Source organism: Lytechinus pictus, chromosome 18, assembly GCF_037042905.1.
Source record: "Lytechinus pictus isolate F3 Inbred chromosome 18, Lp3.0, whole genome shotgun sequence".
In the NCBI taxonomy this organism is placed as follows: Eukaryota; Metazoa; Echinodermata; class Echinoidea; order Temnopleuroida; family Toxopneustidae; genus Lytechinus; species Lytechinus pictus.
In genome coordinates this window covers 15,379,396-15,403,669 of record NC_087262.1, presented here as the reverse complement: position 1 = coordinate 15,403,669, position 24,274 = coordinate 15,379,396, and the positions used below count along the sequence as shown (strand labels likewise).

The window sequence follows — 24,274 nt, the reverse complement described above, 5'->3', positions numbered from 1 at the left end:
TTATTCAATTTCTGTCCAACAAGCTTTCCAATAGCAGTTCACATTGCATGCACTCCGCGTTTGAATCCCCTCGTACCTCCCAAATTTAACAGGAAATTGTCACTTCGACTACATCCACTTTGACTGCTGTCCATACGATCACATTCCACTGTTATGGTCCAATTCTAGTTCGTCTACAATCAGTTGATCTAAACTATTTGGTCTATAAATTGATGTTTAGCCCATTTTATGTATTATCCACTTCGTTGAGCACCACTTAGTCTACAGTGCGTCCCAGAAAAAACGAAACCGAGATTTAGCGATGATTTATCATAACTTAATCACAAATGCAATAGACAAATGACCTACCAATGTAAAGCATAGAATATCCTCTTTCATCTGATATTACTTAGATTATTCCTCATTCACGCATGAGTGAGCAAAAACAATTTGAAGAAAGGATACCAAAAACTCGTTTGGCGGGGGGTATCTGAATTTTAAAAAGAAAATCACATGCCTAAAAAGTTCAATATCTGCTCTTTAATTTGATACCTTAATCACAAAAAATGGTCAAGAAGTAAAAAAGTTACGTTCCCTCGAAACAATGCTTGTATTTCCATAATTTCATTAAATAAACGTGTTTTCACCGGTTTCCCACAGAAGCTATCGCATGGTTAACAAAAGACTTCATGCATGGCTGATCGTCAACAAAACGGAGTGTCGAGTGAGTTTGAACGCTAGCCTGTAAAACCTCTTCATTTTATGAAATTATTGAAATTCAAGCCTTATTTCAAATAACCAGAACTTTCTTATTTCTTGACCATTTTCTGTAATTGAGGTATCAAATTAAAGAGCAGATATTGAACTTTTTAGAAATGTGGTTTACTTTTTGAAACCCAGATACAGCCCGCCAAATGACTTTTTGGTATCCCCTCTTCAAATTGTTTTTGCTCACTCATGCGTGAATGAGAAATAATCTAAGTAATTTCAGATGAAAGAGGAGATTCTAAGCTTTACAATGGTAGGTCATTTGTCTATTGTATTTGTGATTAAGTTATGATAAATCATCGATAAATCTCGGTTTCGTTTTTTGTGGGACGCACTGTATATCGTTAGATGACCTCTTTATGAACCAAATTTACATTTGACAAAGTGCAAAATAATAAGCAGACATATTTAATATTAGACCAAATTTATAGTAGACTGAATGGCCCGTATTCTGAAGTCAGGTTTAACTGAGACCACGGTCTAAATCTGTACTAAAATTATGGGAAGCCAAGAAATCAAAAATTAAGTTTATATTTCTTATGTTTAATATTTTGTTTCCTTTTGCTTCATAATGAAGACAATACTTCAATTATCATTCCCAGACAATTACGAACAATTTGGGTGTCATGAGTTAATAATTGAATGTTTACTGTTAGGGATTTGTGCCCCAATTGGCTCTCCTTACTTAAACCAGGGTTTAATTTAATCCCGACTTCAGAATACGGGCCTAAGGGTTTAGCCCAGGTGGTAATAGACTTTTCAAAAATAGACCAACAGCTAATTGGCTAAATGAGGGGACATAAACCAAATTAACATTAAAACATGGTACTGTTCTTTATATTGATAAATCAATTTGATCAAAACAAGTTCCGGTAAATGCAATATCAGCTGTGTTTTCATCTCCCACAATCCCTTATTTACGTAAAGACCGATGAAACTGTCACATCAGGCAGGTGTTTCATAAAGCTGTTCGTAAGTTAAGAGCGTCTTTAAGAACGACTGGTGATCCTGCCTGGTATATTAATTAGTGATGGAATCACTAGTGAAAGGATCACCAGTCGTTCTTAAAGTCGCTCTTAACTTACGAACAGCTTTAAGAAACAGCCCTCTGAATTCCAATAATATAGTTTGCAATGATCGTACGCAGTACATGTATCATCTCTTGATGCAATCATGAAATCTGTTTTATAATTTTACAGCAATGGCTGTTTATGTCATGCGCAATATTTTTGTTCACTTTGGTATTCAATAAGCCACCAAAATATGCATTGCCATGGGTTAAATATTCACTACATGCAATTTTCTTACATAAACCCATAAATCCTGGGTCACAAATCCAACATTTAGAATAAAAGACACAAAATTAACATGATTGAATTTATATATTTATTTATCAAAACATCAATTTGATTGACAATCAATAAATTATAACCTGAATGAAGGCAATATCATCATAAAATACAATATAAACATATTTCTTAAGTGGAATGAGCTTTGGCTCCACAATTATTTGATAAAAGATTGCAATAACAGTAGACATTTTTTTCATAAGTACAGTAAAGATTTGAGAAAAATGCTATTTCACATAAGGAGTAGAAATCTTAACCATCATTTTATGTTGAATCATCTCTTGATCTAATGTAATTTTGTCTATTACCCATTTAGTCTTCGTGCTATAATTTTTAATACCATTAAAAAAAGTATAATCTTAATTCTTTTGGAGATTTGCTATGAAAACCATATTCTCTAAACCAAATATGTTTACTTTTATTGACTTAGAGCAAATATTTTGATTTCATGCATGAAGAAAAGCATAACCAATGAAATCATATAATTTTCCCAGAAATATGAACTGTGCAGTTCTATATATATCCCAATGAAAACACAAGTGCCAAATTTTTGTTGACAGCCGAGATCCTTAACTCTTTGTGCGCTGGGCCACGAACCCCTCTGTGCTGAATTCTTTTCAGGGAGGGAAACAATGCATTGTTTACTTGAGCGTGAAATGCGAAGTTCGCACGGCACCAAGTGTGCATACGTGCGAAGTACGCATGGAAAGGGTTAATGGGGGCCCGGGAGACTAAATAAAGGTTTATGCAAATTTAAAAAATCCCAAATGCCGAGCACTTTCGATTGATTTTGACTTGCCAATAAAGTTGTGTTTTATTGCAAAAAAAAAAATTATTTTGCAACAGGTCATGGATAATTCTGATTCCCAGTAATTTGATTGTAAGAGCTAATGAAGTAATACTATCTTACCAGTTTCTCTCTCCATATACATACTTCCTGTACTGAAAATTGCATCAAACTTCAAAATAATGCAATATCTGGCAGCTGACTTGCAACAATAAAATGCAAGAAATAAATGTCTCATATGTGAATATACCCGTACTTATTGAGGAGTTATTCTCTTTCATGTATCAACTAATTTCATCAATACATCTAACAAATACTTTATTATATTGGATAGCTTAGAAGTCAGGATGGGATACCATAAATATTCCACAAGTTTAGAAATATTGCACAAATCGGGGAGGAGTGCAATATCGGCCCTTATAAAGTGAAAATGTTCCTGGTATCTCATGAAGAAAAGTCACCCAATATAATCTTCTTTTTTCAATAGACCATGTCATACTGATATTTTATAGCAACTTTAGTTCACATTTGTCAGATTTTGGTGCATCATGCAAAAGAGTGTGTACATGTACAGGCAAATCACACATCTGGGGTCCGTAACACAAAGATTAACAAATATGAGAGAACACTTCTGATTGGTTCCTGGTCAATATTATGCGACAAATGTGCATGAAATGTTGATCTTGATTGGTCAATTCATTTAGCGATTGATCGCTAATCTTTGTGTTACGGAGCCCTGGGGTCCGTTTCATAATACAATAACAGTTATAAGCCACTGGAATCATTCAATCTGATTGGCTGAAAGTAAATTTGTTATAAAAATCTTGCATTTGTTATTATGACAAGTCTTTACGAAACGGGGCCCTGGACTAAAATATGTATTGCACACTGCTTAAATGCCCAATAAAGATAATACATGTAATCTACACATATCAATCAAGTTCCATTGTGCATAGATCTAATTGCACTGACTGGATAACAAAAAAGTGTCTTTTAATTGCACACGTTAATGAAAATCATATCTATAAAAATACACAAAAAATTTGGTTGAACAAGTTCTTCTGATCATCAACATTCCCTCACAGCAGGAATCTTGCCACATCTGGGTCCCGTAACACAAAGGTTAGCAATTAATCATACGCTTGATTTTCAAGATCGATTAAACATTGTAGTCCATGCAATCAATCGTTAAAAAAAAGTGCTACAATGATTGCTAAGCTTTGTGTTACGGACCCCCAGGATGGAATTTCATAAAGCTGTTTGTAAGTTATGAATAACTTTGTGTAAGACTGGTGACCCTTTCTTGTGCTAGACCGGATTCTCAATTATTTCAATTTCTATCATTTAAGGTTGAATTGAAATCCAATCTTTTTAGATTGAAATTATACATCTAAATGTGAAATTCAATGTTTCAAAATTTGATTAGGATTATAGGTAATGCGCTCTATTATGTTGAAAAGGAAAACTTTTGGGTATCTATCTTGTTGAGTACAAGAAAGGTTCACTAATCATGTTTATGAACAGCTTTATGAAACGGCTCCCTGGTCAAGTGTTCACTATTTCCTTTTTTTTAATGATATAAATCTTTAACTAAGGAAGACCTTGATAAAATCATAAAGGCAGTTCCATATGATCAAGGAGTTCAACCATGTTGAACATCATTGGGAAAACAAATAGAAATATTTTGCATAATTTTCCTCCAATTATCAACTTGTTTTTACGGTGGACTTGGCCACTGATTTTTCAATACACTCACTGTGTAATAGATCACAAACCTTTGAATTATTTCTGAATACTGTTGATCACTGATCACCTGCCACAAATTCATCATTTGTTATTTCATATCCATCAAATAAACATCTTGTAATAGTTGCAAAGGCAAATCAGTTCACACACTTCTAGAATACTCCTCGGGCTTGTATAATGAAAGTGTAATAACTCTAGCTTGATGCCACCTCTATCGAAAACCAAGCTAGACAATACGCTGACTGGACAAAATGCAGATGCATAGGATTTGCATGTGTACAGCACAATTGTGGAGGAGCTGTGGTGTAGTGGTTCTGACTCTCGCTTTGTAAACAGAGGGTCGTGTGTTCGAATTCCACCGCGGTCTGGCGTCCTTTGGCAAGGCGTTAATCCACACTTTGCCACTCTCGACCCAGGTGCTAAATGGATACCCGGTAGGATGTGAAATTCATTGTAGCTTGTCCAGTCCTGTGTGCGCCTCACCGGCGACCGACTGGACGACTACCCAGGGAGTGGAGGATGTGCACACATTGTGCGCGGGAATGACTGATTGAATCTGGTGACTGGGTAATCATATATCTGTAAAGCGCTTAGACACGTCGTTCTGATGTATTAAGCGCTATATAAAAAAGCGGATAATCATAATTGTGTCTCTTCTACACACAATTATTGTCCAGCTTGGCTTTCCATAAAGATGGCATCCAGCTTGAGCTGTGATGCTTTAAAAAAAACATGCCCTTGCAGTCATTTATTTGCATTATTTAAAAACCTTATCAGCAAACTCCAATGTGATGAGGTTCATCATTACATCATAAAACTTCCTCCCACGCTCCATCAAATCCATGATAAGTTCCGCATGACCCCCTTCCCCTATTAGTCGGACTGTCACGTCCGCCTCCCGCTCGGTGAGTGTTGTGGAAAACTTCTCGGTCGAGGACAAAGGGACGACCTTGTCATCGGTGCCGTGGATGAGGTAGATGGGAGGCAATCTGTAAAGATTGGGAAGATTTGAGGAAACTTTTGTAACTATCATGTTAAGTGTAAAGAGAGAGAAAACTGATAATGGATAGTTGACATTTACATTTTTAAAACCATTTCTGTCAGGGAGAAGTGATTAAAGTTTTTCAACATGGAATAAAGAGTTCACCATCATTTCCCCCCTTTTTAATGCATATATTCTGAAGGAAACAGGACTTGACCTCGCTACCTTTCTATCTGATGGGCGGATATCTTTAAAACCCTCACATCGCAGAGAAGTAGTCGAAGCTAGACTGTTCACGGCTCCCAACACAGGGGAGAGGTCCTTTCCCCCTCTATACTATTAGATCCTTTTAATAAAGATTTATTTTAAACCAGACATTTTCAAGAACAGGACTTGACCTACCTTCCTACCTTTTGCAATAACATTGTTAAAACCCTCTGTTGAGGAGAAATGATCAAGTCCTCAAAACCAATCATAGCTCTCCACAAGGGGGGAGAGGTCCACCCCTCTGTACCATTAGATCCCTTTAAAAACAAGGCAATTAAACGCCAAGTGTTGTCTCGCCTGCATATTGCAGTCATGAAGAGACTGCATGTCAAAACTACATGTATGCTATATGACTTAGATGGACCTCTGTTACGAGTTTGGCGATCCCACCTCGAAGCTATAGAAAGTTATTGTGTGTACAACACAGCACAGTGCCAGTCATGGAAAGTTCATTGACCTTTGACCTTATTCAAATTCGAACTTGACCTGTACCTTCAAGAGATGGACGTCTGTTATGAATTTGGCGATTTCACCTCGAAGCTATAGAAAGTTATTGTGTGTACAACACAGCACAGTGCCAGTCATAGAAAGTTCATTGACCTTTGACCTTATTCAAATTCGACTCATATTCGAACTTGACCTGTGCCTTCAGGAGATGGACCTCTGGTATGAATTTGGTGATCCCACCTCAAAGATATAGAAAGTTATTATGTGTACAACACAGCACAGTGCCAGTCATGGAAAGTTCATTGACCTTTGACCTTATTCAAATTCGGCTCATATTCGAACTTGACCTGTGCCTTCAGGAGATGGACCTCTGGTATGAATTTGGTGATCCCACCTCAAAGCTATAGAAAGTTATTGGGTGTACAACACAATTGTTGACGACGACGACGACGCCGACACCGGAAATAGTGATACCTCTGTCTCGCTCCGCTACGCAGGCGAGACAAAAATTTGTGTTAAACTGGACATTTCAAGGAAACAGAAATCAACCAACCTTTCTATCTGTTGCTGTGACATCTTTAAAACCCTCTCCGTCGGGGAGAAATGATCAAAGTTCTCCAGACCGTTCATGGCTCTCCACATGGGGGAGAGATCCTCCACCCCTCGCCAGGATTCATGGTGGTAGTGATCCATGATGTGGTAGACTCCGCCCACACCAACCACTCCTCTGATCGACGAGAGCAGCTCACTGGGCGAAAACGCAGAACTGTCCAACAACTTTGAAGTGTCTGCTTCTGTCATCCCTATGGTAAGTAATATTATTATCATTTATCATTTGTTTGGTGTCACCTACGTCTGGGAGGGGAAAAGCGATCTGTATCACTGTACCTCATCATTAGTCCAATGATGGATATGGCATGAGTGGGATGCTGATGTCACACTTTGCAACAATGAATATTCATATATGGTGAACAAAAGGGGTAAGAATCACACAAAGTGCACAACAGGGGTCAAGGGTCAAGGGGAAACCAGGTGCACAATTATAGGAACCTCCTGAATATGCATGAAATAAGTGCACAATAGAGGGTCTAATGAATATGAATTAATTAGATAGGTACATACATAATGTTAAGGGACTATCCCCTAGCAACAGGATAAACGAACACCTAACAAGGAAAACAGAATTGAATAGATGTATTTTCTAAAAACCAAGTTCTGTGGTTTGAAAGTTGAAATTAGAAACAGGGGACTGGTGAATCAATAAGAGAAGTTGAATAGTTGCTTGAGAACAGGACAACATAGCAACGTTGTTTGGTCAAACACCAAAAGCATGTGCTCTCAAATCTACTTCCATGCAATAGGCTGAAAGACAAATGACATATCATGGCACTCACTCGGCTCCTACCAAAAAGTAAACCAAATTCCTAGCAACAAGATAGCAGTAAAATGAATTGCAGAGTAAAATGTATGATTAATTTTACTTCAATACCGAGTAATTGATGGTTTCTCATAAAATATATCCCATGGACAGGCCCTTCATACCATACTGACCATGCAGGTTGTTTAACCTTTTTGAACCCATCTTAGAAGCTGAATATCATTAGGGTCAAACATGGGTGGTCACTTTGCAATGTAGGAATGCACGCAAAATTCTGTTACATCAACTGAAGGGCATTCTTCTCTTTGGGAATTGACCAATTATGAAATAATTCTTGGGTCGTTTTATGGAACATCTCAAATTTCCCTTATAATTTGATTTTCTGTGTCTTTTGTCAGCAAGGTATCTGGGATGTCAACAATGCAATCCAGACACGATTTTGAAAAGGGACTCAAAATGCTGTATGTATATGAATTATAATACTATATATTTCATCCATCATTACGTTCTTCCTCATCATCACCATCATGAGTACACATCATCACATCATCAGCAGCAACGTCACCATCAATAGGGGTCACAGAACTGGGTGGGGGGGGGGCGGTTCCCCACTTTTTTACAAAATCGTAAAATGACCACCTGATTGTGATTTTGTGCATGGTCAGCCTCCCCACTTTCGGCTCAGCCCCCCACTTTCAAAACCGTTCTGTGGCCCCTGATCAACAGCACGACTATAATTATCATCATCATCACTTATAGTCCTCTCTCTCTGTGTCTCTCTTCATCCTTCCTCATTGGAAAAATACACACCACTCCTATGAAATAAAAGACAAAAACCTTGTACTACTTTGAGGAAAAATTTATTACATTAACCTTTCAACTAGGCTATTGAATTATCAATTCATGAATATTTTTACAAACGAATTTACGACACTCAAACATATATCTTGATGTAGAGACAACATCATTAACACATTTAACATTTTACAGGTATCTGTCATATTATTAATCAATACACAGCAAGGGCCTTATATATTCTTCTTCCTCTCCTCTTGCTCATATGCTTCAGAATATCATTATTCAACGATGAGGATCAGATTTCCTTTCTTTGCAAAGATCTACAATATCCCGATGCATTGAACACAATCAACCACTGCTCATAGGTAATTATCACTCCTACTTGTTGTAGTGTACCGCCCACCAACTAGATCAACAGGTTCTTCCTTCGATGCGTTCACTGCAGAGTTTGAGTCACTTATTGAAGATGTATGTTTGAATCAAATGCCTATTATCATCACAGGTGATTTTAATGTTCATGTCGACTCAGCGTCAAATGCAAATGCTTGTGCCTTCAAGAATCTCCTCTCTAGCCACAACCTTAGACAAAGTGTTACCTGTCCTACGCATAGAAAAGGTCACACTCTGGACTTACCGATCACCAGGGAATCAGACCCAACCTTTTTTGATGATCTGCATGTCATCGACGGGATAGCTGATCATTCAGCAATAACCATCAAGCTGTATCTTGAGCGCCCTCAGAACCAGAAGGTTGAAGTAAAAACAAGGAATGTATCAGCCATCAGTAAGGAGGCTCTCTGTGATGATATAAAGTCTTCCAAGCTTTCCAGTACAGAGTTGAAACTTAACTCATTGTCATCACAAGCTGAGCAGTATAACACCATCCTTGAAAATATTTTTGATAGTCATGCTCCAATGAAGACACGTACAGTGGTTCTGAGACCCCATTCTCCATGGTTCAAGAGCAGCTTTCATACTGAAAAGCGGGAAAGACGTCGCCTAGAGACCCTGTGGAGAAACTCTGGACTTGAGATTCATCGGCAGATGTATACATCGCAGAAGCAGAAGGTCAATCGACTCATTCGTCAATCAAAGTCAACATACTACAATGACCTGTTCACAGAGAATGCAAAAGACCAGAGATGACTCTTCAGTATTGCTGATAAAGTCCTTCATCGCAAGAGCAAGTCTCCTCTCCCACAGCACCAGTCAAAGGAACAGCTATCCAAAGAATTTTGTAAGTTCTTTGATGAAAAGATCTCAACCATCCGCCAAGGATGCCAGATTGCTGATGACCTAAGCCTTCCTTCTGCTGGAATATTGTCATCACCTAGTAACTTGTCGGTATTCGAAGAGGTAACAGAGGATGAGGTACGACGCATTGTATTATCTTCACCACCAAAATCATGTGATCTGGATCCTATCCCAACTCTGTTGCTCAAATCCTGTTCTTCTACTGTGATCCCTATTGTGACATCAATCATTAATACCTCTTTACAATCTGGAGAAGTCCCAGAAGTTCTGAAAGTTGCACAAGTTAATCCAGTGCTGAAGAAGTCAAAACTCGATCCAGAGAACATGAGCAACTATCGCCCGATCTCCAACCTCAGCTTCTTGAGCAAGACACTGGAGCGCGTCGCGATGAACCAGTTGAGTTCCTACATCACAGATAATTCTCTCCATGATACATTCCAGTCTGCCTATCGTGCCAATCATAGTGTCGAGACAGCAATCCTCAGAGTCCAGAATGATCTACTTTCCGGCATGGATCAAAAGAAGATATCGCTTCTAGTCCTACTGGATCTTTCAGCAGCGTTCGACACTGTCGACCATGATATTCTTCTCCATCGACTTAGTGACCTATATGGAATCAGCGGAGTCGCACTACAGTGGTTTCGATCGTACCTGACAGGAAGGACGAGCTATGTTTCCGTTGACGGTGCCAGATCCGACTCATCAACGCTGAAGTATGGCGTTCCTCAAGGCTCTGTCCTCGGCCCGCAGTTGTTCAGCATGTACACTTCGCCCATATCTCACATCATCAAGAGGCACGGACTCCAGTATCACCGATATGCAGATGATACACAGATTTACTGTACCGTCAACTCATCTCAAACTGAGGTCAATTTAGGACTTCAGCGCATTGAATCCTGTGTAGCTGACCTCCAGGAATGGCTGTCTAATAACTATCTTAAGATGAATAAGGACAAGACGGAATTCCTTATTGTGGGATCTCGTCAACAACGAGCCAAAGTTACAATAAACCATCTAAGAATTGGCAACTCTTTAATCAAGCCTTCTGATCAAGTGAGAAACCTTGGAGTAGTGTTTGATTCCTCACTTACAATGGAGCAGCATGTCACAGGCACTTCCAAGGCTGCCTGTATCTCTATCCGTAATCTTGGAAGGATCCGCAAGCATGTAACTAAGAAAGTTGCTGAACTCCTTGTTCATGCCTTTGTAACAACCCGACTGGACATTTGCAACTCAATTTTGACTGGTTTGACTCAACATCAACTGCACAGACTTCAGCGTCTGCAGAACATGGCCGCACGTCTTGTATCCCTTCAAAGAAAGAGAGTCCACATTACTCCAATTCTGCGTGACCTACATTGGCTGCCTGTCAACCAGAGAATATCCTATAAACTTGGGGTCCTCGTATTTAAAGCGCTTAACGATAAATCTCCACCCTACATATCAGAGCTCTTATCTCAGCATAGACCAACACGCAGTCTCAGATCAGCAGATCAAGCATTGCTGACAGAATCTCTCAGCCACACAACTTGGGGTGACAGAGCCTTCTACATCTCTGGACCAAAGCTGTGGAATAGCCTTCCTCAATTTATCAGGAGAGCAGAGACCCAATCAACTTTTGAGTCTTACCTGAAGACTTTTCTGTTCCCCACTCCAACATTATTGCAAGAATAACTCAATTGTAGCATTACTAGGACAGTACTTGAACTGAATGATGATCCTAAGCACTGTTTAAAGACATTGAAATTTGTGAGATATTTCCTACTTTTGAGCAAGCGCCATGAGCGCCCAGCTGAGGCGGATACCGGCGCTATACAAGAACCCATCATCATCATCAATTAGAATATTTGATAAAGAGTTTCTTAAGCCCGCCACACACTACAAGATCCAATACGACACAATTATGTTATACAATTGCATTTCGAATTAAATTAAGAAATAAAATTGCTTTTTAATTTTTTTCGGCATAATCCATGGACTACTAAAATCAGAATTCTTCTTTGCTGCAACACTTTGTGGCAGTAGTAAAGTCCAAATCAGCTCACAGTTTTGGAAATGAATTTGTATTTAGTCCCTCAGGGAGGCTCGAAGTAGTCTGAAATTTTGGTATTTATACAACTATTTTGAACTTTAAGATTTTATAGATTAGAATGTTCATATCACGTGGCATTACAATTTCTTCTAAAAATGTGTAGCACGCACCAGGCAGGACAAGAGCGTACGATGTGTCAGTCTGACACAGAAAAAAAACTCACTCTGATTTGTTACATAATAAAATACTTTTTTCCCTTCCTTTAAAGAAACTAGAATACTTTTACAGCCCCAGGTTCAATAAGTTCAGAGATTGTTCCAATGGTAAGGCATTTTGTAGTTCAACATGCATGGTACGACAATGGATATTGATGGGTAGACACAATCTGCCTTGCTTGGTATCATCAAGGAGATACTAACAGTCCAAATGGTATCAGCAAGCTGGAGATCTTTTGGAACAGCTCTATCACCAAATATCCCTTCAGTATCATCATGAATCGTTAGCCGTATTCTCGAATGAAAGAGATACAGTAAAGCACAAACACATCGCCTATGTGGGAAAATCTATGATTATTATTTTAACTACAATGCTCAGGATTCTTATGATGGAACTGAGTCTATGACTTATCATTTTGTTTTCGTTGCAATCTCTTCAGAACAATGGCCATGTGAATGCATCGTACAGCCACTGCCAGGTTGTTCCAATTCTCCCAGGTTAGATCGATACCTTTCAGTTCAGCTTTGTTTACATTTTTTATGCTTCTGTTGTCATCCATTTCCATTTGACTTTCATACAGGGTCCGCTGGTAACCTATGTTACAATATTACCTCACATTCATGTAGATATCCTTGTCGAAAGATTTCACAACGGAAAAACGCTTACCCCCAAGAGGAACTGTGCATACGTCTTCAAAAACTCCTTCAACTTCCTGAAATCAGCTTCACACTTCTTTGTGGATTCACATCCGAGGGAATCTCAAATCTCTGCTTCTTTGATTTCTTCAATGCGTGATCTTTCTCTACCACATCAACAGACTGTAAAGTCAATAAAAAGAAAAAGATAACAACTCTATGAAAATAATTCAATATAGGTTAACAGGTAAGCAATGATTAACTTGGAACCATTTACATTGACTACTATGGCATCAGACAGAATTCCATACATAGTTGAGGCCTATCATTTTGACATTTGGTAATTTCCTTTTATAATTTATAATTTATTATTTACAGTTTCAGCTTTGGTATTTAGCTCAGCGTTGTTTACATTTTTGATGCTTCTGTTGTCATCCATTTCCATTTGACTTTCAACCTGCTTTTCCTGTCATTCCTTTCCTATTCAGTTGTGTTAATTCATGACATTCTCACATCTGATTCTTTTGTTCAACATTCTTATGACATAATCATCCCAACATGTTATTCATCTCTATCTGCTATCTCTTATTTTTATGAATTGGACTCTTCCAATTTCTTTATTTTGATTGGTTGATGTTCCCTAATTTGAATATATGTTAATTATGTAATACAAAACAGCCCATTTAATAAATCATTGCACTACCAGACTTCATTGAGTTCAGTTCTATTATGTTCTTGTGTCTCCAGAGATAGCTCTTCTTCATCTCTGTTTGCTGTTTTTTTTTATGTGTGTGATTAGGCTTATCCCCCTACTTCAGTTGAACATTTATTTTCCAAAGACTTGCACTATTTTTAAATAGTAAATGCACCCTCACAAACAACTTTAAAAAGTATACATGAAGATCTAAAAACATCCTCATTAACCCAAACATCAATGCACTGCACTTACTGGGTTGCTTTAATCTCTTCATATCTGGTGTGGAGACTTGCGTGGGTATCCCTTTGGCGAAGAGAATGGTCACCTTGGTGTCCGGAGCAGCTGCTGGAGTTGGAAATGTGGCGGCGAACCCTCGAGTACGCAAGGTGGTATACGCTTCTGCTCCATGGATGGTGGGTACTGCGAAAATCTTTTCACATCACTGTCTTTTATGTAGTCCTCGTCTACATTTGAGGCGGACTTTCCAACTAGGTATCACCTGACGTAGTGTTGTAGTAACAAGCCCTGTTCTCTCGCGGATTGAACCCCACCTGACTCCCTTCTTGCATTTCTTTGGCTGCCAACTTAAGTTCAGCCATGTGAACGCTGCTGTGGGCATTTGAAAGATCAGTCACAGTATGGTATGGTATGATAAAATATAAATAAATAGACCAGTTCGTAGTTACATCATGGACAATTTTGGTCAAATGAGCGTTCATTTCTTTCATTATGATAAGCAGATTTTAAAGCAAGATATAACATACGCATGCCTTACATAGCAGGATGAAGAAATTGAATTATACCAGGTGACTAGAATAGCACACCAATGAACACTCCATGAAGGTATTTGTTGGATTTCTACTTTGAATGCATATTATAGCATGCTGTACAATGTACTTGGCAAACTGAAATACCAGTCGTTCGTGGACGCATGTTTGTTCTTTATGGATGTAAATGAAAAACACAATTCAAAAGAATAAATGAATAATCAAGACACCAAAGTTGGTGCTTATCTCATTAACTTTTAAACCACCATGTCACTTTAATACCAATGACCTTCCTCTGATCATGCGCAGAATGGAACTACGAACTGGCTTATTGGTGGCAGCTGCTATGAATGTGGCTGTATATTAGTGGAGTGTTGCTAGATGAGAACGTCTAATTTCCCACTTACATTCGTCACGTTGCCAAGATGAGGATCACTTGGTTGACGGGCCAATGTCTTTCAGCCAATCGCACGGGTAGTAATTTGGAGAGCGCGTGGGAAGTAATTGGAGAGCGCATGCTTTGATGTTTGACCAAACAACGTTGCTATATATTGTCCTGTTTTCAAGCAACTATCAAACTTCTCTTATTGGTTCACCACTCCCCAGTCCCGTTTCTAAATTTTAACTTTCAAATAAATTCTGTTTACCTTATTGAAAGACATTCTCTTTATCCTGTTGCTCAGGGACATATCCTGAATGAGATACCTCTCTCATGCACATGCAGGAGGTCCCTATAGTGCTCATGGTTTTGCCTTGACCATTCTCACGCATTAGATCCTCTATTCTGCACATAATTGTCTTTGGTGTTCTAATGCATAATTCATAATTTCCCATTGTGCAGTTGACTCCTTTTCTTCAACTCATGAATATTCATCATTATCTTCCATTGTTAATGATTGCAATGTTATAGTTTTCCCTCCTTATTCTCTCATATTAGCTGATCTTAGGGCTTTGTGTAACAATTTGCAATCTATACTATAGTTAGACTACAACTTTAGACTGGACCTTAAATCAAGCCATGCCCATTTCACTAACAATTAAAACCATGGTAACTTTGTCATTATTGTAAATGACCATAGAAATCTTGACTGTCACTGGCTGCTTGGCCTTGTTACCATGGTAGTTAGCATTACAACAAAGTTACCATGACTGTAACCCGTTATGAAACAGGGCCCCAGTTCAAAATACGAGCCATTTAATGTTGCATTTGCCTTACCGTCCCTCTCTTCAACTTTGATTCCATCTGCTGGCCGATCCGATCCACTCCTTTCCAGGATCCCCTCAGACAGCTCTATCACTGATTGGGCACAAAGATGGGCTCCGGCAGAATGTCCAAAGAGAATAATCTTATTCTGATCGACATCATGAAATGTCTCATGGAAGCTGGGTGATTTTATATAAGCAACGGTGTCATGGACATCACAAATCATCTCCTTCACATCACCCTAATATAATAACAGAAATGAAAAGAAATGCAGTTACACAATTAAATATAGTAGGAGAATTTTTTTTCAAACATTCTTCTAAGAATTATCTCAATTTAATAGTATGAAGAAATGTACAAAACAATGGATTAATAATATTAATTCATATATTGGTAAAGGATCTCTATTCATTAAAAAAAATTATCTTACCCATAAAGACATAGGACCATAAGAGTACTAAAAGTTCTGGATGTCTTGTCTTGTTTAACATGAACTTCAGTGACCACTATTTTTTAATTTCCAGTTGGACAAATGCACAAGAATGTGTTAATGATAGATCAATACAGTAGTATAGGCCTACAGAAGATTCAGCTCTTTTTGTAATACAACATTTTGGAAATATTAATGGGAGGGTGGTGTTGCAGTGACTTTGAAATGCCCCCCCCCCCCTAATTAGTGTTCTGATACTTTAGTGGAAGGCAATCTACTAACTTGTGCTGCGCTTAAGGCAAAATTGCCCGGCTAGACCATTTTTACACTTACCTTTGGATAAATGCTGTAGTTTGGTATCACCACAAGAGCCCCAAGATTATCCATTATTTCTTGAGCCAACAACCCATACATGGCCTTGTCCCCTGACCCCCAAGCTCCTCCATAAACAAAGACCACGACTGGTCGGGTGGGCTCGGGGTACGTATTGCTGGAGGAATATGGCGTCCAAACATCCAAAGTGTTGCCATTCACCCCATACTTGACATCCTAAAATGAAGGAAAATTCCATAGTTAATCTCCATGGCCCGTATTCTGAAGTCGGGATTAACTTAAACTCAGGTTTAAAGTTGTGGTTTAAGTATGGGAAGCCAAAAGTATCAAAATTTGTATTAAGTTGTATGTTTCCCATGTCTACTGAGCTCGTTCCTGATTCATCGATGGTTAAGACAATAATATATTTATACTTCCTAGACAATATATTTATACTTCCTAGACAATATATTTATACTTCCTAGACAATTATGAATGATTTGAGAGCCAAATGAGCTGAAGTATGATATCTCTACTGTTAGTGATTTATGTAACAATTGGCTGTCCATACTTAAACCACAACTTTAAACCTGAGTTTAAGTTAAACCTGACTTCAGAATACGGGCCCATGAATAATATATGTCAGACATAGTGAGTAAGACCAGCTTGGGTCCTGAACAACAAAAATATCCTGGTTCTTATTAATTTACAATATGAATTAAAGAGCAAATCCTCAGCTTTCCATTGAATACCTTTCTTCCACCTCTAACAACAGGCATGACTCAAATTATCGATGTTGAAGACCACGAGTACAGATACAATTTGTTTCCCAGTTTTAAGGACTACCTGAGATAAATTCTGGCAAGACTTTGTCTTACATTTGGAATCTGGGATTTTCTAATAATAGTAATAAATTTGCAGATGTGTGATGCACTAGTTTTAGTTGAATACTAGGGTCCTGTAACACAAACATGATGCATGATTTTACTGCTACGCGATCAATTAAAAAAATCAATTGCATGATCTATTATCTTGAAAGCTTTACATCAAAGTACCAGATAAAACAAAACATGTACCTTCACAACTTTGTTTCCAGCTCTATACAACAAACTCCACTTGATATTCAGAGGGAGGAATCTCACTAGAGTGAACTGTTCTGCTAAGGCATAGCTGACTTTGAGGACTCTGGATGGGTTCAGTGCTCTTTTATACTTATCCTCCCCTTGTTGACTGCAAGGCCATCCCAATGCAATGTTTGTAATAATGGCTATGCCATATGGTACACCGACTGCCAGAAAAGCCCCCCTGGCAACTTTGCCGCTTATCACTTTTATCCTGTCCATGGCATGCTATCAAATGAAAAAAAATATGAAGATTTATACAAAAATTATGTAAAAAACCCAAATGTCTTACTATCATTCAAACGTGCCAGCCATGTTTGTGTTACCATGGTAACACGAACGTGATTGGCTGGCATGTTTGTACGCTCAGCTGTATTACAACAAACATGACAGCGAACGATCCAAGCAGAACCTGATCCTCGGGCTGAATGTTTAAGCTTAAACAGTAATCGAGGAGGGTGCTCCCTTTTCTCCATAGATGCTGTAGTTAAGCGTCGGTCGAACCTCCAGGGGGAAAAAAAAAATCAGAAAATGTAAAAAAAAACAAGTGGAGCGCCTGTGGCTGTCTCACCTGCATCACGCGATTCAATATAGCAGCAGTGCTGACTTTGAAAACTACTATAAAATATACATACTTATTTAAACAAACACCATTCATATGATAAAATTCTACGTTCAATGACAATAAATGACATTTGACCTTGATCATGTGACCTAAAACTTGTCAGTGATACTTGATTACCCCTATATCCACATTTTATAAACTATATCTATAAACTTTGAAAATAATGACAGCAATCTAATAATTACCTCTAAAATTGCCAAAGTTCAATGACCTTGATTTTGGTCATGTGACCTGAAACTCGCATGATATGTTCAGTGATACTTTATTACTCTTATGTCCAAGTTTTATGAACTAAATCCATAAACTTTCGGAGTTATGATGGTTATTCAACAATTCCCCCCAACATGGCCAAAGTTCATTGACCTTTGACCTTGGTTATGTGACCTAAAGCTTGCACAGGATGTTCAGTGACACTTGATTACTCTTATGTCCAGGTTTTATGAATTAGACCAATACACTTACAGTTATGATGGTAATTCAACAAATACCCCAACATGGCCACAGTTCATTGACCTTAAATGACCTTTGACCTTGTTCATGTGACCTGAAACTCACACAGGATGTTCAGTGATACTTGATTACTCTTATGTCCAAGTTTTATGAATCAGATCCATAACTAGGTTCATATACTTTCTAAGTTATGCTGTCATTTCAAAATCTTATTCGGTTAAGATTTGCTGTTGACGCCGCTGCAGCCGTCGGAAAAGCGGCGTCTATAGTCTCACTCTGCTATGTAGGTACCGTGAGACAAAAAACTCTTTACAGAAACAATGCTAAAATGACAATGATCATAAACGTTTAAAATATTTAAAGTTGATAATGTTATATAGAAACAAAAGTTTCAAGAACCTAAAAAATACAACATTTCAAAGTATGATGGTGGTCCCCAAGTCTGCGCACCTAACGATTTGAGTTAGATTTAACATGAATTTCTTTTTATTTCACAAAATCTTTCTGTTAATAATGTTCCTTAATCCTTATATTGTCATGAGTAAGTGTACCAAATATCTCATAAAATTTTAAAAGAAATATAGGATTTTCTTGGAAAACCCCCGGGGGGGGGGGGGGGGGGTACTCGACCCAAAAAGTGGTAGGTATGTGCCGCGGCGAGACAAAAAACGAATAAAATATAAAAAAACGAATAAAATATAAAAAAATGAATAATGATTAAATTATTATAATAATTATTTATAATCACGTATTAAATTTTAGTATTTGTTTATAATAATTTTTACCTATAAATTGTTCTTCAAAATGGCATTTTGTAACATCGCTAATCGAAGACGAAGGTACGTCATAACGAAGCGGTTCAAGGTCAGACCCGGGTATTTGCTTTGTTGACAAATGGATCGAGGAATCTACATGAGATCGGTCTGGTAAGAAACCTTCAATTTTTCACCTTTTTATTAACCAATTTTTTTAACCTTCATACACTGTACGCATAGGCGTATGAAGGTGTAAATTGATTAATTAAAATCACTAACATTTACATGATTTCTGTCTACAAAGACGGATTTCCTAGAGAAATCCATCTCTGTTTTGATGCGTCTCTTATAGTTTACATATGGGAGGCGGATCAAGGCTCCATGATCAGTAGAGACGCACGGCCAATATGGGAGACTCTCTCCAATATGGGAGACAATCTCCCATATTAGACTTGCTTTGCAAAAGAACAAAAGAAACAACACCAACAAAAGCGTAATTTTTTCACCCAAAATTTTGTCTCACCGACACCGAGGTCAGAAGCCCATTTGTTTTGTGTGTGGATGACAACAAAAATCCTTATCAAAACAAAAGTAGATGATGAAAAGGGGTAATTTTTCATGAGGAATCTGCTTATTACATTTTTATTTGCCGCCAAGGTAATCCTTTTGCAGCAAATGTAAACAAAGGAAATTGGTCTCCCAAACTGGAGACTGTCTCTGAAATTGGATACCCAAATTCTTTACAACACTAAAGTCTCTGATATTGGAGATAATCTCTCTCTAGTCTAGTCATGACATGATCATCATGGGACTGTGTGTGTGTATTTGAGTTTTGTCAGACGTGTATCAATCAGATATGATTATTTACGTCTGGGACCGACCTTTAACGTAACCATCCGAAAGACGTGACCAGGGGCCCGTTTCTCAACACATGGACAAGTTAGTCATATCTTTATCCACCAACCACGGAGTTAGTTCCAATCTTACTAAACCTGTTTCTTGAAGGCTTCCTAACTAGAATACATTGATATCGATACTATTGGTAAAAAGAGCCGACGAGACGTAGCCTTAGTCACAAAATAGCATAATTTTCAAAAAGAAAAATTATGACAAAATTGCAAATATTATGATGAATTGGGAAATAAATATTTTCAAAATAATAGCACAGATGAATTATGCATCATACATACTTAGACCATGAAGACTGGAGCATTCAATTGCAGAGAAAATTAAATTATGAATAATTCATTTCATGACTAAAAAATCACTTGTGGACGTTGAGATGGGTACCCCCGGGATACCCAATTTTAATAGTTTACGAAAGTAAACCATAACGGTTTTCTTTGTAAAATTATGATTATTATACGGACTTTTACTATTCCAAACGTCATCAAAATATAGTTTAGCGAAACATTTTAAATCATTGATACCGAAAGATACGATATTGGACAAATTATGCATAAATTAGAGATAGAATTCATCAAACTGTTATAGTAGGAGTCTGAAAACAACAAATACGAGTTCAGTTATGGATGGCCTGACGTGGTAGAATCTTTATCGATTAAATCATTTTACTATTTCAAAATGAATGGTTTTGTGGCGTTTACCCACAGTTTTTATAGTTTCTTTGTATTTCAATTATCATTGAATGAATTAACCCACTTATTTTGTGATGTAATTTCAACCTCTATGATTGATTACGTAAGATTATAATTTTAAAATTTCTAGGCACTTTCGCATGTCATAGTCTACCCACGTGATGCCACTACGTCATTAAGAAAGAAGTTATGACAGGTTCGGAGGTGTCATAAATATTTAGTGAGGTTGTTGTACCCGATCTTGGTAAAGAGGGCTTCGTGAAACGGTTAGCGGACAAGTATGAAGTAACTCACTATCTCCGATTTAGTCAAGAAGTTAGACTTATGACGGTGTTGAGAAACGGGCCCCAGGGATCGAACTTCGAATCTCTGCATCAATTTGTAACTTCCCCACACGGTATTTTATAGATGGCAAATAGAGCGATCTTCAACGCTTATATATAAGCGTCGAAATTTGTAGCCATCTCCTTGTATTAGTCTATAAGTATAATATACGACGTGTCAAATTGTAGCGAACTAGTTCGCTATTTCCAGATCTCCTCTATATATATATACGAGGGGGAATTGTAGCGAACTAGTTCGCTATTTTCTAGATCTCCTCTATATACAAACGACGGGAAATTGTAGCGAACTAGTTCGCTATTTTTCGGATCTCCTCGATATATACACGAGGGGGAATTGTAGCGAACTAGTTCGCTATTTTCCAGATCTCCTCTAGATACATACTACGGGATTTGTAGCGAACTAGTTCGCTATTTTTCGGATTTCCTCTATATATATATATACGACGGGAAATTGTAGCGAACTAGTTCGCTATTTTCCAGATCTCCTCTATATATATATACGACGGGAAATTGTAGCGAACTAGTTCGCTATTTTTCGGATCTCTTCTTTTGTAGCGAACTAGTTCGCTATTTTTCGGATCTCCTCTATATACGACGGAAAATTGTAGCGAACTAGTTCGCTATTTTTCGGATCTCCTCGATATATACACGAGGGGGAATTGTAGCGAACTAGTTCGCTATTTTCCAGATCTCCTCTAGATACATACTACGGGATTTGTTCGCTATTTTTCAAATTTCCTCTATATATATATACGACGGGAAATTGTAGCGAACTAGTTCGCTATTTCCAGATCTCCTCTATATATATATACGAGGGGGAATTGTAGCGAACTAGTTCGCTATTTTCTAGATCTCCTCTATATACAAACGACGGGAAATTGTAGCGAACTAGTTCGCTATTTTTCGGATCTCCTCGATATATACACGAGGGGGAATTGTAGCGAACTAGTTCGCTATTTTCCAGATCTCCTCTAGATACATACTACGGGATTTGTTCGCTATTTTTCAAATTTCCTCTATATATATATATACGACGGGAAATTGTAGCGAACTAGTTCGCTATTTCCAGATCTCCTCTATATATATATACGAGGGGGAATTGTAGCGAACTAGTTCGCTATTTTCTAGATCTCCTCTATATACAAACGACGGGAAATTGTAGCGAACTAGTTCGCTATTTTTCGGATCTCCTCGATATATACACGAGGGGGAATTGTAGCGAACTAGTTCGCTATTTTCCAGATCTCCTTTAGATACATACTACGGGATTTGTAGCGAACTAGTTCGCTATTTTTCGGATTTCCTCTATATATATATATACGACGGGAAATTGTAGCGAACTAGTTCGCTATTTTCCAGATCTCCTCTATATACGACGGGAAATTGTAGCGAACTAGTTCGCTATTTTTCGGATCTCTTCTTTTGTAGCGAACTAGTTCGCTATTTTTCGGATCTCCTCTTTATATATACGACGGAAAATTGTAGCGAACTAGTTCGCTATTTTTCGGATCTTCTCTATAAAATTTTATACACGAGGAGGAATTGTAGTGAACTAGTTCGCTATTTTTCTAATCTTTATATATACAAGAGACGGAATTGTAGCGAACTAGTTCGCTACAATTCCCCCTCGTGTATATAATTTTATAGAGGAGATCCGAAAAGTAGCGAACTAGTTCGCTATTTTTCTGATCTTTATATATACAAGAGACGGAATTGTAGCGAACGAGTTCGCTACAATTCCCCCTCGATCGTGTATATAATTTTATAGAGGAGATCCGAAAAGTAGCGAACTAGTTCGCTACAAAGCCCGTCGTATGGATATAGAGGAGATCTGGAAAATAGCGAACTAGTCTGCTACAATTTGACAATATGGCATCAATATATACAGCCAAAACCTGCAGATTTTCACTTTGAAGCCTTCACAATAATGTAAGCTTTGGAAAAAATGACAACTAGTTCGCTACAATTTCCCCCTCGTGTATATGAAGAGATCAGAAAAATTGCCATCTAGTTCGCTAGAGTTTGCCATGTTTATATTTTAGAGAGGAGATGAGAAATGGCGAACTAGTTCGCTACAATGCCCCCTCATATATAGTTCGCTACAAATCCCGTCGTATGTATATAGAGCCTTTAGAGGAGATCTGGAAAAATAAAAAAATAGCGAACTAGTTCGCTACAATTCCCCCTCGTGTACATATCGAGGAGATCCGAAAAATAGCGAACTAGTTCGCTACAAATCCCGTAGTATGTATATAGAGGAGATCTGGAAAATAGCGAACTAGTTCGCTACAATTCCCCTCGTGTATATATCGAGGAGATCCGAAAAATAGCGAACTAGTTCGCTACAATTTCCCGTCGTTTGTATATAGAGGAGATCTGGAAAATAGCGAACTAGTTCGCTACAATTCCCCCTCGTATATATATATATATAGAGGAGATCTGGAAATAGCGAACTAGTTCGCTACAATTTGACACGTCGTATATTATAGACTAATACAAGGAGATGGCTACAAATTTCGACGCTTATATATAAGCGTTGAAGATCGCTATATTTGCCATCTTATTATTTCCCTCCCCACATAGTCATAGACATAGCTTGGCCTTGGCCAGTTGGATTACAGGTGCACGCCACAATGCCCAGTTACTCTTTACTTTTACTCAGTTTTAGATAGTCTTGGGAGACAGTCTCCCATAATTGGCCGTGCGCCTCTACTGATGATGAAGAAGTATTATTACAGGCCTATGTCAAAATATCAAAAAATATGCATCATGGAGTCCTCAAGGCTAGTTTAGACCCACTCACACGTATTGCGAGGACTGAATGTTATTGCTTGGAGTTGGACTGGTTGTTTACATTAACAAGAAATTAAAAAAAAAATGCTTCAAAACTCCTCGAAACAGATGGCTGCCATGGCTGCCAGCTGTCTAGACTGAGTTATACTTATAATTATATACACTGAGTAGATCCAGGCCCTACTCTAATGGGTAGCCAGGAGGCTCATAGTCATAGCCGAGAGAGTAAAAATCATAAGAATAAAAATGAACTTACCGTAGGCCTACTCCTTTTTTCCTCTGTCTTTTCTACTTCTACTGTCCAAATTTAGCCTACATCCAGTTGATCTGTAAAAAGACTGTAATATTAAAAATATTCTAGCCTAGATTTTCCGACTCCTAATCATATCAATTAAAAGAATGATAAACACAAAATGAAACAAAAAAATAAAAGGAGGAGTATTTACTGGTTTTAACTCAAATTATAGATCTACATGTCCCCATTTATTCGTTCTGTGAATACTAACAAAAGTTTTTGTATTGATGGTGACTGGATTTAAG

General features: G+C 37.9%; 1 protein-coding gene across 1 annotated transcript; it reads right to left on the bottom strand.

The window, feature by feature from the left end:
- Positions 1-2,112: 2,112 nt before the first annotated feature.
- On the bottom strand, positions 2,113-24,240 carry LOC129282039 (uncharacterized). Its single transcript, XM_054917977.2, has 6 exons — positions 23,991-24,240; positions 17,125-17,397; positions 16,070-16,285; positions 15,319-15,547; positions 6,879-7,128; positions 2,113-5,618 (listed from the first exon to the last, which is right to left on the bottom strand). The coding sequence occupies exons 2-6, from the start codon at positions 17,389-17,391 to the stop codon at positions 5,387-5,389; spliced, it is 1,194 nt and encodes a 397-aa protein (XP_054773952.2). The 5' UTR covers positions 17,392-17,397; positions 23,991-24,240; the 3' UTR covers positions 2,113-5,386.
- Between the last annotated feature and the right edge of the window lie 34 nt (positions 24,241-24,274).